Source organism: Botryllus schlosseri, chromosome 5 (assembly GCF_051294905.1).
Source record: "Botryllus schlosseri isolate E-star chromosome 5, Bs_hap1, whole genome shotgun sequence".
Lineage (NCBI taxonomy): Eukaryota > Metazoa > Chordata > Ascidiacea > Stolidobranchia > Styelidae > Botryllus > Botryllus schlosseri.
This window is the reverse complement of record NC_137240.1, coordinates 24019710-24035671: the sequence shown is the minus strand read 5'-3', so window position 1 is coordinate 24035671 and position 15962 is coordinate 24019710. Positions and strand designations below refer to the sequence as shown.

Below are 15962 nucleotides of genomic sequence, written 5' to 3'. Positions count from 1 at the left end.
TTCTAATTATAATCTAATTTAGAACAAACTGTGTATAGCTCTAATTCTAATTCTAATCTGATTTGGAAAAGCTGAAAATTTTCTAGTTGTCCAAGGCTGGCTGACAGCCATTGTCGGAACATTTGCCAACAAGCGGTGAGCAAATTAGTTTGTGCCTCATCTTGTATTGTTTCCCTGTGATGTGATAGTACGTAAGAAAGTCACATTTCGAACTCCTTGATAATTTTCATGGGATTTGTTGCTCTAACACAGTTGTTCTTAAAGTATGGGTCGCGACCCAAACATAGGTCGCGAAGGGTATAATTTTGGGTCGCGACGGTACCAGAGCGGTTCTTTAATATGTATGCAATATTATTTGAGGCCATTGCAACAACAAAATATGTTCGCTTTTCGCGCGATTTACTGTAGTTGGTTTGAGCATATCAGTGGTCACTGAGTTTGGTACCACGACCAATAAGCGAGACACGCGGAGAAGTCGCCACCACAACATGACTTGATCATGAAAATGTGCCGACCTTTGTATTAAACAAATTGGTTTGAATTCATGATAAGATTTTTTCAACATTGGTTTCTCTGGAAAACACCGTCGGGGACCTGGGATGCTTTAGTGTAGAGTTGTACAACGAGCGGTTGCCGGTTTATGAAGCCAAAACCCGTCCACGCTTGGACACATGAATATATGGCGTTGGGCCAACATACGGCTGGGCAAAGTGCGGTGCCAAAAAGTTCGGTGGCGATAATTGACCGTGGCTGGGTGGCCAAACCCTTCGTTATTGATATAATTGGTCGGCACCCAAATGCATTCATTTTGGTGTGTGTTGCTTGGGTCGCGAGATACCACAAAAAGTCAGATTTGGGTCGCGGCCTAAAAAGTATAAGAACCACTGCGTCTAACATGATCAATATATATGCAAAAGCAGAGCGACAATAGCATTCCAATAATATCAGGTATCACATATATTATGAGCTATTTATGGTGAATTACGATATCACAAATGACGCTTGGCTAGTCTGTGCCTTCTCCTTTCGCCCTATAGCTGTAAACAATAAATTTTCAAGTGGCGTAATTTTGGGTTTAAAATGTTCAGAATCAGTCATAAGATCGGTACAAAATACCAATTATGATCATTAAAGGTTTTTATGATTTGCTTTGAAATTTCTGTACGGCCTTGGCCGCATGTCCTGATATTAATGATTTCGCATTTACTATGCAAATTGCATTGCTTAGTTCAAAGCCGTTTCATTTTTCCCAAACTTGCCACTGACTATGACTGGATGACACTTTTGATTCAGCTTTCAAAACTTATCGGACACTAAGCGCCTTATATACTTTTTCTTCCAATGTTCATATTTTCAATTAGATTGAAAATTTGAAAAACCTTTACTTTTGTCAATAAATGAGAGCATTTACTATTTATACGTGATTCTAATATCAGTGTAAATATATATGTTAGAGCAGTTGTTCTTTAGCTTTTTTCCTTCAGAGCCCCTTTCGAAAAGTGCTATGGTCTAGCGCCTTGCCATATTTTAAGGACGGTAATAAAACAGAGGTAGGAGTTCGAAGTGCGGTCTGTCTTTTCGCGTTGAGAGTTCACAATTGGAAATAGCTTGAATCGCACCCGAAGAGCACTCGACTAATTAAGGCTATATTAATTGTTTGTGCAATATTCGGGATCAAATAAAGACTGTTATAACAACCATCGGGCACGGGCTCAAACTGTCTGATCGATTTACTTTCACATACAGGATTTCCAAACAAATAAACCGATATTATATAACGTTCATGTGAGGTTGCAGGTCACAACACTAAACAGTATCATAATAGTGTCCTATATGGTGTGTACAAAAGTAAATCTCACGGCTCACTACGATTGATCTACGTCTCACTTTCCATTTGGCTAAAGGCAATTTGACGGTAATTTTTGACCGGCTTGCCGAACATTATATTTGATAAAACGGGTATCAATCGAAATCTGACGCTGTACTGATTACGAAAATATAAATTTTATTCCGCTCATTGCTCTGGAACCCCAAGAGTTAGCCTCGATTTTTTGTTTTAAGGATTGGCATTGTGACGCAACACTGCGTCCTGTCTAAATGAGACCGCAGCTCAGCAGGAATTGACAGGCTACGCGGCGAGAGTGATCAGCTGGCGTCGCAGCAATAGCCAATGAACATGAACTTCGAATGCAATCGCGACGCAGAGAAACGTTGCGCTGTTGATACTTTTCATAGGCGCTTCGGCAGAAGCGAGCCCATATTACTAGCCTTTCCTTGACTGGTAAGGGTAGGAGTAGGGTTGCATTTGAAACAAAAATCAATTTAAAACAAACATGTTTAAAACAAGGTCCTTGTTGAAAATATGTTTCCATGATTTTTCAGGCCATGCGGCCACGAATATTCAATTGTGACGTCATAGTGAATTGACATTGAGAATTGAGAATATAGGGTCAGCTAAATATAGCTCCTTTGACGAAATATCAGTACTATTGTTGTTGAACCTACTATTTTGACGGCTCCGACCATCCCATATGGATATACGTCGGCATTATCGGGTGGTAATTGTCCGTAGGCTCATACAACATGTTTTTGGAAAGTATTTACACAATTATGCAATAATTTTATAACTTGAAAAAAAAACAATTTCGTTTTTTTTTAAAGGCATTTGTTTAAAACACTGTTAAACGATGTAAAGCTAGAAATTGGAGTACCGGTACAATAATTCTGAAATTACTTACTGTGTAATCTGAGCATATGAGCAACGTGCAGCAGATCTGCTTGCCTTTCATCAGAAACAGAAGCCTCTCCCGTGTACATGAATTCGATACATTTTTGAATGGAACTGTCATCAGCATCACGGATTTCAACAACTCCTTGACGACTTTCTTTAGTCTAAGACAGGTGTGGGCAAACTTAGCTCGTGGGCCGCATTCGACATTGGAATCCATTCGCAGGCCGCACTATATAAAATTAGGATACTAAGCCAATATTCAATACTGGTATTCGACTATATAATGACTGACTGACGACATGGAAATAATATACATGTATTTGTAGGCTATATTTAAAACAAATCAAACATTGATTTGATGATAAAGTACATGCGTCAGAAACAATGAGAATAATATATGTAAGCTGGTGTCGTCCTGATTGTCAAAATCAGGGATGAAAGTCGGCAGAACGAGTCACAGAGCTAGATGTAAATTTGAGTCCGTGAAAAGCGATCTGCTCACAGATATGCTGATTGTAGCAGAGGATTTAGCGTAGTTGTGACGATAAGCCCGGGATCGATTCCGCGTCGGGGGTTTATCTGGGCAACTCTTCCCTCGCGTCGCTGTTCTTACGACGACAAAAAAAACAGAAAAAGACCCGATGAAAGAACGCACTCTCAAGAAATGAAAGGAGCAAGAAGGAGCCGCGGAATCGAGATTAACATAGAAAAAGGTCTGTGACGTCGGGCAATAGGTCGAGGTGGATGCCAGTTTAGGAGACCTCGACTGGTCGTTCGGCATCCTCCTATCTGTTCTTTATATCGCATTGTGTCATTGTGTTAAAAATATATAGTCGTCACATCACTATTTGTATTATTTTCAACTTGCATCATGACTTAGCATTCCATCGAAGTATTCCGAGCTGGCGGCAATTACGCATCTATGAACAGGTATGCTCTTTTTTCCAGTCTTAATGATAAAATCACAATACTTGCTTTCTTTCCTGAACCTGAAAGAGAAAGTAAATTAACCCTATTTTGTAGGGTAGCAAATTTATGCTAGTTACAATACAATTTCTATATAAACCAGTATGATCCGTACCAATTTGATACAAAGTAATGAATCTGCATGCAAATTTTGTGCGTCTCAAAGTTTAATGCATTAAAATGGAAGAATCGTAAATTCATGATTTGGACTTACAAATTAGGAGGGCTGGTTCGAATGATTAGGATTTGACATGAATGAACTCAAATGACAGATCAAGAATATAAATTCAATACACAATATCATTTTGGTAATTTATTCTCGCTGCACAATACACGCTCACAAACTACCAATATAGGAAGTGCGACTTGGGTGGTCATCAGTTAGATTATTTTAGGCATTGATTATTAGCTTCAATAGAGTTGAGATTGAAGTGTTGATCGTTTTCTTTTATTTCAGTATTTGGTTTCTGAAATTTTTGGGCTTCGAGCAACCGCCTTCAAAACTTGAGGATGTCCCTGAACAAAAAAATTAGGCCGAGAACCCTCGCTGTGGCAAATCCCTCAAACTCTATCGGATAGGGTGCCACTTATTGCCAGTTTAAACTGTAAGTTCTAAGGTATGTGGTACTAAATCAGCCATTGAACACTGTCTCACTTAAATCAGATTCCCAATCACCTGTGGTTTTTGCGGATTGGGCATATTATCTTTGAGCAGACTTGGTAATCTACTTCCCTCTTTCTACGCGTCGCATAGCCAAAATTTGGTTGTAGATTAATTTTGATTCACGAAATGCTATATTTCGTCACTTTCAAGTAATTATTGTCAAGTATTAAACTATTGATTTCCAAACAGAGTGTAGCTAACTACAGATTCTCAGGTGCGTCGCTAATCTTGGGTATTCCCATTAACGACTTGCTCTCAATGGAAAAAACATATCTGTTTGATGTATATCCAGGGCCGTAATGACTGCTCCCCAAACACCCCAAGAATTATGAAGTTTCGGCGAACATGCGACCTAGCGAAGTGTGTTACCATTTGAAATCTTGGTCAAAAATTACAACTGCATGTTGGTGGATAGCATAAATAGCCTACATATATATGGTCCATAGGCACCTATGTGGGCGGCGTGCATATTCCTGTGCTTACTAATTCAGTCATCATTAATTGCTATATATTCAAATACCAATATTACAGGCAAAGTTCAATCCTGAATATGAGGGTACATGAGTCCCCTAAAACTCCAAAACGTGTTTTTTTTTTCGGAAATGTCGCCCGATGCGACGGAGTGGTGGGCTCCAAGACCGATTTTATTTGGGGGGAAGGTGACGAAGTACTGTTTCTGCCTGTGTATATCCACAGAACTAGTCGAATCAGGAGCTTCCTATGTTACAATGCATGTGAAGCCATATTACTCAGGCTTACGATACGTCCTCTAGGAGGATTTGTCCTCCATTTTCAAGAAATCGAAAATGTACACCGAGAACGTACAAATGTCCTCGATTTTGGCAGTTCATCCTCTTCTACAGCTTTGCCAGTCATGCCATTGAACAGGGGCAACTAAAAGACGCCATACATTACGCGAAATCTGATTCCGACGGCAGTGAAGTCAAGGTTGACTATGAAAAGGTCAACCATAACCGATTCTACATTTAAGTGGGTCTCACGGGTGTCGAGTTGGAAAATCCCCTTTATTTATTTTTTCAGTCAACACAATAGTATTTCTCGTAAAAGTTTTCAAATTATCCATTTTCTCGTCCGCTATTATAACTTTTGTAACTTGTAAAAAGTGGGCTCTTTTTCGGATGGTAAAGTAGGATAACCCTACTAATACTATCGTTGGCGATTTCTCGACGTGACCATGAAAATGCTCTGCTTTTCGGGATACACCGAAATACATTAACAAGTTGTTACAGAAGATTCAAAACATCACGGCTCGATTGGTTACTCAATCGAAAAATCCAGTCGGCGGTGCTCGACTCTTATAATATAGTTTTCGTGTTGTTGGTTGAGGTTTTCGCTATAGAAATACTCAACGTATAGGCGGTGTGTGATCCGTAACGAGTATACTCGGAAAGCACCACTATGAAGGGTCATTGAATCTATGTGTATATAATTGGAAATTATGCGTATAACTGCGAATGGTTTTGCGCGCCATGCCATTTCAGTTTGGCTAATTATTTTCTATATAGACACGTCGGCGTAGCTATTAGCGACTTCAGAAGAGTCGACGATGAAACGAGCCTAGGCTGAGTACGTCTATCAGCTATTTCGATAATGACAATGACATATGCCAACAAATTAAATTTAAGGAAGTCAATATGGTCGGACGCAAACCACAGTTGTAAAATTCTGCTTTGGAGCATAAAGCACAGGCCACGGCAGAGGCAGTGACGATACTTATATTCATTCATTGTGTGAGTGGAACAGATGATAAAACGTAACACAACAATAAACTAAGCTATTTTTATGGAAAAGTTGAGATTAGTGTTACATTCTATAATATTTCAATAATCATGATCATTGATCCAATAGATTTGATATATATAGAAATGCGTATATAGTATTGGAATTTCAGAATACCGCTATTCATAATATAAATTATCAGTTTATATCTACAATTTTGCTTAATTCTCGCGTTCGTAGTAATAAATGTAGCACCACAAGATATGGTGATAAGGAAGAATGTCATACCTGTTGAATGTTGCGAGAACATCCAATCCATAATCCTTTCTGTTTATATCTACCTTCCTTTCCATCGCAATAGTAATATAGACTTAGAGTGCTCACTGCTCAAGATTGACAACTGACAACAAGAAATGGTCCCACCAGAATCTCGTTAGTCGATACAGCTGTTTGGTACATCAATTTCAATTTATGAAGCAGCCATGACATTATTAAAATACACTGGGTGCTCCGCAACGGCTGAAAATTACCACATCTATATTAAAGCGATTCTTTCTTTAATACAGGAATGATTCAAACTCCGTCTGTCGTGGAAGGATTGCGGACTATGGTTTTGACTAGAATGTATACATTTGCGATCGCCGAGCGCACTGCCAACGTCTGCAAACATAAACAGCAAATAGTGAAACCAGATTGTTGCTGAGGAACACGCTGTTGAAGTCGTAAATGATTAAGAGATTTTCATAGAACGAGATGATCTCATAGATTAGGACTATCAAACAATAGAGATTGTAGACGGTGTTTATATGTTCAATTGTCCATCCGCGTCATAGATTGTAACTTTTGATGTTTTGTACGATTAATTTCATTAACTTATTAGGATTTCACCATTCAAATTCACTGTATAATATCGACGAAACATGAACAGTTGAACACGCTCATAAATTGTCTGTATATGTGTATTATATGTATGTGAATAGTTGTGCGAATAATTTGCCTTGAAACTGGACACGTTCAACTATTTCCAGTTTTTGGCTATTGGTCTCCACACTACACCGAGTCAAGTCAAGTCAAAGGGACTTGAGTCAAGTCAAGTGATACGAAAAGGTGACTCGAGTCAAGTCATGACTCGAGTCATACCAACACTGCATCACGGGCTGGTTTCAAACCTTCGTATTGCTCGCGGGCCCCACCCTTTGCAGTTTACTTGAATATTTGTAGATAATAGTGAATTACAATTGTATCACGGATCATATGGGTTTTATTCTAACAAGTAGCAACTCGGCTGGTTATAATGTGGCCTATGACCAGAGTTCTACTTTTTTGAAGTACTCAAGTAGTTTTCCTCTACATCTGGTACTTACTCAAGTAGATCTTTTACTCGTTACTTCTACTTCGTAATATTTTGTGAACTACTTACGTACTTTTCGCCATTTTCAGTTTGTCAAGTAGAAGTAGTTTAATCCCCCAATAAGAAAGATAGCCTAAGGAATTTCGGGCCTGTTTTCACGTAGTACCAACATTTAATTTTCATAAGAGTCATGTACTACCCATGATTTTCGTTGCGCTTCGCGCACAGTAGATATGGAGTGCGAAATATGTTTTAACGAAAGTATCGCTGAACCGGGTCGCGTGGTTCCGTTCCCACCGCATTGTCACCTATATAAAATATTTCATCACAGTAAGTATGACCCCCCATAACGTTTGAAACTACCGTTTCGCCATCTTACTATTACTTATTATACCTAGCAGCTCATGACGTGCATGTTCAAATCTGAAAAAGTGGAACTTGACTTTTTTTAACGTTAGACTTGTTTTAGCAGACCGCCGTTGAAACTTTCTGGACAAAAGACATTAAATATATTTTCCGCTTTTTAGAAGTAGTATTTGTATTTATCTTCCACTTACGCACATTATACGTTGAGTTCTAATTACAGTTTCAGTTCTTTTGTCTGGGGAACATACCTGTTGAAGCATAAAAGCAAGTGTCATATTGCCTTATATTTTCCGAAAATAACGCTATACACTATATGGCATTTTTACGATCTGCCATATTTTTAATTAAAGTATACTCCATTACCATCCATAGTAATCGCGCAAAGTGTTAAAGCCGTATCCGACACAACTTCTCCGAATTGCTCATCGACTGAACTTGGGGCCTTGTAATATGGGAGAATGCGCCATGCCATGATATTCTCTAAAACAGGGTGTTCGAGTAAACAAAGGATTAGTATCGCATTTCCAATTTCCATATCAATACTATCATTTACACCCCATGATGGAGATGACTGCTTATTCTGTCAAAAATTGACACCTCCTGCGATGCATAAATATCAATCAAGCTCTCTACACCTTCCGCATATCTCCATTTGGAGCTTTAGACAGATCATGCGAACGAATTACGATCGCTTTCACAACTACTTACTTACTTGAGTAGATTTAAAGTCAGTCAATTCTACTTCAGCTTCAAGTAGTTTTAGGCTCCTTATGTAAGAAGTACTTCTACTCGTACTTGCGTAGATTTTTTCTTCGCTACTTCCACCTCTACTTGAGGAGCCTTCTTGACTACTTTGACCCCCTCTGTCTATGACCATACTCGATATTTGCATTCTTGAGCTGTTATTTAACGGAAAATTTACACCTCCTTGGGGTGCAGTAATATACGAATCAAGCTCTCTGCGCCGCGAGCATATCTCAATTCGCAGCTATTGACAGACGATGCGAACGCACTCTGACTTCTACTTCAAGTTGTTTTCAATTGCTTTTAAAAGCATTACTTCTTCTCTTACTCGACTGGATACTTGCGTCGCTACTTTTACTTCTACTTGACTAGATAGCCTGACTACTACCATACACCGCTGACCATTACTCATTACTACAAAAATTGTCGAATTAAAATAAACGATATAGTCACATGACTATAGTTTTACAGGCATATCGACAGTGATTAGGTGACTCCTGGATCCACCAGGGATCGTAGCACGAGAAAAATGGAAAACATTGCGTGACATAACGACTTCAGGCACGAATTACAGAAATAACCCTTCCTGTAGAAATAAAATATGATATTTTGCTCCCAAATCTTGTATTGAAAGAAACGTCGTTGATCATAGCCAAATATATTTCAACTATAAGTAACATATTTTCTGTGCAGAATGTCAAAACCATCAGAACAGTGGTTCTTAACCGATGTGCTATGGAGCACTAGTGGTTCTGTGAGCAAATTCTAGCGGTTCCCTAGAGATCAAGATTTACAGTGATACGCTGGCCTTATAGCCATTATTGGTGCTGGAAATTAGTCCCGATCATTGTTCGAATTGTGACAGTTGTGGTGGTACGTCGTGCGCGGTGGCGTATGCGAGGGAGGTTAAGGTTCGAAACCGAGACCGCGTCCACCGGAAACTTCAATTCTATCTCCAATATGTATAACCTAATTTATAATTAAGCAATAGGTATCACGCTGTTGCGTTCCGACCAAACCGTACGATGATACTTTCCAGTAGGAAGACTCACGTTTCTGAAATGGTATCTGAAAGGGAACAAAACGCTGATTTGCAATAAATATATATTATAATGTTTACATTTGTATGAAAATTATATATTTATAGTTTTAACAGTGTTGATGCACAGTTGGTTTTGTGCACCAGTAATAATATATAGTTATGTATTTACTGTGTAGTTAGATGTGAATTGTGGTACATTTTTGTTTTTATGAAGCGGCAAAAATTTGGGGTTCCGTTACATATTGGCGTGAGTATTCCGCAGGTTGGCAAAGGTTAAGAACCACTGTACTAGAAACAGGAGATATGACATAAATACTTGGAGGGCATAGAGGGAAGCGAGTGGCGCAGTTGGTTACGCACTGAGCCACGACACCAATGGAAGTGGGTTCGAATCCCTGTTCTGACCACCTCCTATGTGTCGGAGGTTTCTCTGGGCTTCTCGACCAAGACGGGGACGCGTGGGTGCGAGAGAGTCTGACCTGATCTGAATGAGCGACAGATTGAAGAGGTCGCCCCAAGATTACCAAAAACCAAGTAATATAAACATTACAAAAATTACGGTCGTAGTGATCATAGCCTGGAAAAGGCGAGAAGCACCACTGTAAAATGTCAATAATAATAGGATCTGAGGGGACGTTCAAAAAATGTTCAACATTTTCGAAGAATCAGACAATTTCGAAACGTTCGTAACAAGCGCAAGAAAAAACGCCAAATTTGATTCAATATTCGGCCTAATCCAAATTGTTACCACGGTATATCTGTCTGGTATGCTGTATGCGAATTTTATTACGTAAAAGGTAGAACGGATTCACAATTGCACTTCGATGGTGATCAGTTTCGTCAAGGAATTTGTTTTTCGATCGTCGGCGCCTCTACACTAAAAAATACAAAATCTGGTTGTTGCGCGCAAAGACCATAAAAATATATTGATGGGGCTGCACTCTGCAGTTTGAAACTTATTCCGGTGCAGCACTTGACGTCGCGGCCAATAATCCAGCATTTCCCGTGAGCGACGCAAAATTGGCTATCCCCCGAATGTACTTTCGACTGTGCCTTGGTCATTTACTAACTTCCCTATGATTTTGCATTAGATATGGAGAGGACCCAATGTCCACGTTCGTGTTTAAGCAGCCAAACCATAATGTTCTTGGCGTTTCCGAAAATAGTAGAATGAAATGTTTTTGGAAATGTGAAACAATTCGATAGATCGCAGGAAAAGAAGATTAACGCATATCGATTCCAAAATCTCATCGTTTACTAATAATTGAGTACAAAATTGCAATCATTTGTAGGCTACTTTATGCATGGAAAATTGGTATGAGGTAGATGTCGACTGCATCATAAAAGCAGAACAGAGCTAGAACATTCGTGTTCAAATTTTCGCCAAACAATTGGACTTGAAAACTATTTTCAAAGCACGTCATTGGACATGCCATTATTCCGACAGCATTTCCCCTCCGCATCACACTTTTTCTCTAAGCTCACGATGTTAATTGCTCAGTAACACTGGTAACAGCCGTATCCTACGAAGACAGTTATTGCGTAGGTCATTGTTATGCCGTAGTTGGTTTTGATATAACACAATAAGAGAGAATGACGCTATTCAGCTTTGGCATCTGATTTCTAGAAATCCCGGGATTTCATTAGGACTTATCTCGGGATCGGGATCATAAAAATAGCCTGAGATCCCAGGATCCGGGATTCGATATTTCCCGGGGTTCCAACACTACTGCAGATCCCGTTCCTATGTGATTAGGATTTCTGGATAGGTTCCTTATCACCATTATGATGTGGAACGGGCTGTTATAGACGCCATATAGTAGCCTCGCATGGTTCAGATAATTAAAAATGGCATACCTGTCTCCTCCAACCAGATAAATTATTCCGCCTAGCTAGAGAGTGAGATAAGAAGTATTGACGAGCCAAGGTCGGTAATGTCATCAGCTCTGCTGTATTCGAACTTGGTCGAAAGATTTCGAGATTTGATGCTGGTGTACCACTTGAATTTTGTCCCCCTAAAAAAATTTACCAACTGTCTCCAAATTTAACCCTCTAGTCTAGCTCTATCTGTCAAATCAAGGTGACCAGGCAGATGATAAACATAAAAATGACAGCTATACAATGAATATTATCCACTTATCAGAAATAGTACCGCAATACCTACCACTTGTAACTACAATTTATCTCAGCTGACGTCAACCTGCTCAAGGACAGAGAAAGTCAGACTAGTCAACAATTTTACTCAAAACGTGGTAGTAAATCCGCAGAAATCTAGAGACATATAGACATATAGAGATTGTAAAGTCTTATCCAAGCTATTCCCGTACAATTTAAAAAACGGAAGTCTCGTAACTTCCATCGTCAAGTAGCTACAAAAATATTTAGTCACGTTGCTTCCTAGAATTCGGATTGTCAATTGAAAGTGCAAAAAATATAATTGAGAATGAGAGAAATTGCTTCGAATCGGTGTACTGGACTAACTATGTCCGCAGGTCTTGATACCCTGACGATTATTATTCGATGCTCAGTAAATCTATCGCAAAACCTACCATTCATTTGAACAATTGCCAAATGAAAATAAGTTAATTGGCTATGAAATCTGTTGAAGTAGTAATGAAAGTACCTAAACACAAAATACCTTGTTTAATTAGTCCAAGTAGAGTTGATATACCTCATTGCTTTGAAAAAGCAGAGATTAGACACTGGAGTTTAATAGAATTCCGTAGTATGTGACAAACTATTTCTAATGCAGATTCGGCAAAGCTAGAGGCTATTTCATATTTGTTACAGCCGAAAAGGATTCCCTCAGGTGTGCGTACCTATATATGTTTGCCAACTGAAATGCCTGATACAGATTAATATAATGAACCATGCGACGGCGTATTTTTATTACATTATAATGAGTATATTTTGGAAGCAGTGCTCAATGAGATATCACGTTTAGTAAATTGAAATAGTTATAGTCAAAAGTTACAAAATTGAATGCGATGTCTCCTACCGAAAACATAAATGTCATCGTTAAGTGTAACTGCAGACGGAGAATGCCTCGGTCGCTTCAAGTTCCCAACATCTGACCAAGTTGAAGATTTCGGATCGAACATATGAACCAGCGCTGATATTGTGCCGTTTGCTTGTATGCCACCAAATATGTAGAAAAAGTCTAAAATACATTTTATGAATGTTATTAAGACCATTGCATTACTTGCAATATAGCAAGTATTCGATGATATATTCAAATGTCATATATCCTTTTTAGATTTAAAAACTTGAAGTTCATTCTAAAACTACTACAAAAACCTGCAATCTCAGCAAGCTTCACCATCAAATCCATTTTAAAAGCTACCATGCGGTAGAAGATCAGCTATTACGTCACCTTTCTAGTACTAGATGATGAAACATGACCCGTTGATGATTCGTGACAAAAAATTGAGATTAGGTTTGGTGCGATTTTTTGTAAAATGACTCGATTTCGCATTGACTGGGTGATTAAATATAAATGACTGGAGTTGAGTCGGGTCAAACGTTAAAATCAATGAAGGTCTTGCGACTCGGAACGTTGACTTGGTAATCCTACGGACGCAACAACCATTAAACTGTCGTGGGGAATAGTAATATATCAAAATGTGTTAGCTTATGTTGCGTATAGAGTATATAGCTATCGAAGCACCCCCGCGGGGTACGAGATGAAGTATGGAATTAGGCCTGTATGCTGTAGAGTATTTTCTCGGACAATTTATTCAACTGGGAAATATTTTTCGTGCTACGCGCGTTTTTATGTGATTGGGATTTCCGATTTTAATATAAGCGTTTACCGTCAGAAATTGTGCTGAAAATGGACGGGGGTATGAGAAATCTTATTGAAGGCACACGAGGTACGATGGTTAAAAAGGTTAAGAAACAATGCTGTTATTATGGCACAATTAGTACTATATTCAAGTTGTTATTGATCTGTTCCAATAATAACCTATTCGAAGGCAAATCTAACGCTGATTTAATTTGACTTTGGCAATGACAGTAACAATAACCTAATTACCCTGACCATATCAGAAACCCGGATTACGATACACCGCTTGAATGCTCTGATATCAGTCAATCGTCAGTAACCATTTAAAAAAATTATGCCCGGCACGAAAACAATTTTATTCAAATATATTGAAAATATGCCAGTCTGCAAGGTCCCGTCAAATAAGCAATAGATGTGATAAATTTCTGACCAATGAGAATATCGAAATCTCTGTGTCCCTCCAAGGGATCCATTTGGTCACTTTGTTGTGACTGCCCTTTTTGTTCTCATTCCGGCGAACGATAGAAATGGCGTCCCGTATAGTTTGAGATATGGAATTAGAACCATGACGATTATTTTCATGATATGAACGTTCTTAGGGATTGTTGTATTTGATCATGCCGCTATGAAAATTCGACGTCTGGATATTGAGAACGGCAATTGGACTGAGATGCAGGTATGATCATGATCATTGAAGTCTAAATAGCCCTGGTTCTCAACCTTTTATAACAACAAATAACGCCGGGGTCTACTAGAAATTTTTTAATTGTCTCCCATAAAATCAATACAAATTTACGCAAAACAACACGATATTGGCCAGGGCCGTGGTTCCCAATCTTCTCTCCAATTCTCTACTAGTTGCTGACGATTACCCCTGACGAGCGTCAGCCGAAAATATTCGGGTTCCTTTCAATATGAATATACTATTCAATTGTATATTGAAGTTCTGTACCTGAAGAAGCACTTTACTTTCACATGTTCCCATTTTTATCCAAAACTACTTACTTTTACAATTAGAATTTTGTACTGAAGGTGTTTTGCACTACTCAAGTGATTTTGATTTCAGACTACTTCTATTCCTACTCAACAGTTTCTACCCAACTCTGGTCGTCGTCATTAGTCAAATTATACCTCAGGCAACGCATTGAAGTTTGCCATCAATTATTCTGTGGAACTGTGGTGCGATGCATAAATCGGCCTAGTTCAAGTTGATACAAAAAATGAAAGTAAACAAGTACAAAGTCACTTTCATACGATAGGCTTCGTTGTTCTGATAGCAGACCTTAGTAGCGTCCATTCCCTAGACCAGCGGTTCTCAACCTTTTTGGACATGCGCCCCCCTTGGCGATGGCAAAAAAATGTTCGCTCCCCTTGGCGATGGTAAAAAAATTGCCACTCCCTGACCCCCCTGCACTTATCGCCATGTCATAAAGAGCATATCATCTAATACAGTGGTGGGCAACCTTTTTGCTAATCACGGCCACATTTCGATTACTTGTGTAGCCTAGTCGCATTCCAGGGTATAGCCGTAATGAACTAACTGGACGCAAAATACCTATAGTAATCTGTCTATATCCATTCACGGTGAACTCCGGATTATTCTACTTTTCACAACGGCCTATTCTACGCACCGAAATCGCGAGTGGCAATGATTGCATATTTCCAGATTCACGAATGAATTCCGTAATTAATAGTAGCAGTATCACATATTACTATCAAATATTTATCCTTTCTCAACCCATGTGATCAGATTCACCGGTAGACTTTATGAAGGGATTGCCTTCGAAAATTTAGGGCAAGTTATAAATGATAATGCATCTTAGGGTGGGCCAATTGTTATTAGTCACTTTGTTACAAGCTGTCTTTACGTGACACCCCATCAGGATTATCGAATGTATCGGTTGTGGAAATAATGAAAATATATTGAAATCACCCAAATGTACCATAAACAAATTTCTTTCGTGAGAGCGCACGATTCCGATTCCGGCTCAGATTGCGAAGGGCGCTACTATATTAAAATCGAAAAATGCCATAATGCTGAATTGCGCGGAGCGTGAAGAAAATTTCATGATAAAATAAAATCTCTTAATAATTCGGGAAGAAATTCGTAATTTCAATTTGCCTGTCGATGGCTGCCAATACATACTAATGGAATTAGGTGTCGACATCCGCACAAATTCCCTTTTACGGCCGCAGGTTGCCCGTCCCTTATCTAATAGTATACATATGGTATATCTTACGCCAAGTTTGAATCCGCATTCCAGTTGAACAGGGCATCAATTTAGTTCAAGGTAGGTTGGACTGACTCTAATCCTAATGCTGGTAGTGACTACAGAGAGCACGGCGTCGTATTGTACTGCCGTGCTAAATTTGATGAGTTTGGGAATTGGATTAAATGGTGTTAATTTAGAATAGCCTAATTGAGGGCGAAACAGGCCAACCTATATTGCATCTAAGTTAGGGATGGTGTGAACCTCTGAAAGGTTCAGGTTCGTGTGAACGCGAACCTTTTTGAAAGGTTCTGTGTGAACACGAACGTGAACCTCATGACGTCACGTGACGTCATATCGCTAA

General features: G+C 39.0%; 1 protein-coding gene across 4 annotated transcripts in view; it reads right to left on the bottom strand.

The window, feature by feature from the left end:
- LOC145439460 (kelch-like protein 7) overlaps positions 1 to 6752 on the bottom strand; it is a 46151-nt gene extending 39399 nt beyond the window's left edge. Inside the window, exons 1-3 of one of the 4 annotated variants that reach the window (XR_013915222.1) lie at positions 6390 to 6752; positions 3600 to 3720; positions 2739 to 2892 (exon numbers count right to left, since the gene is read on the bottom strand). Coding sequence is in view for 3 of the 4 variants with exons in the window: in XM_080316944.1 (XP_080173070.1) it covers positions 2739 to 2892; positions 3600 to 3720; positions 6390 to 6454 (340 nt within the window). In the remaining variant the exon portion in view is untranslated. The remainder of the gene's footprint in view (positions 1 to 2738; positions 2893 to 3599; positions 3721 to 6389) is intronic. The other 3 variants (XM_080316944.1, XM_080316946.1, XM_080316943.1) reach the window with 3 other exon arrangements.
- Between the last annotated feature and the right edge of the window lie 9210 nt (positions 6753 to 15962).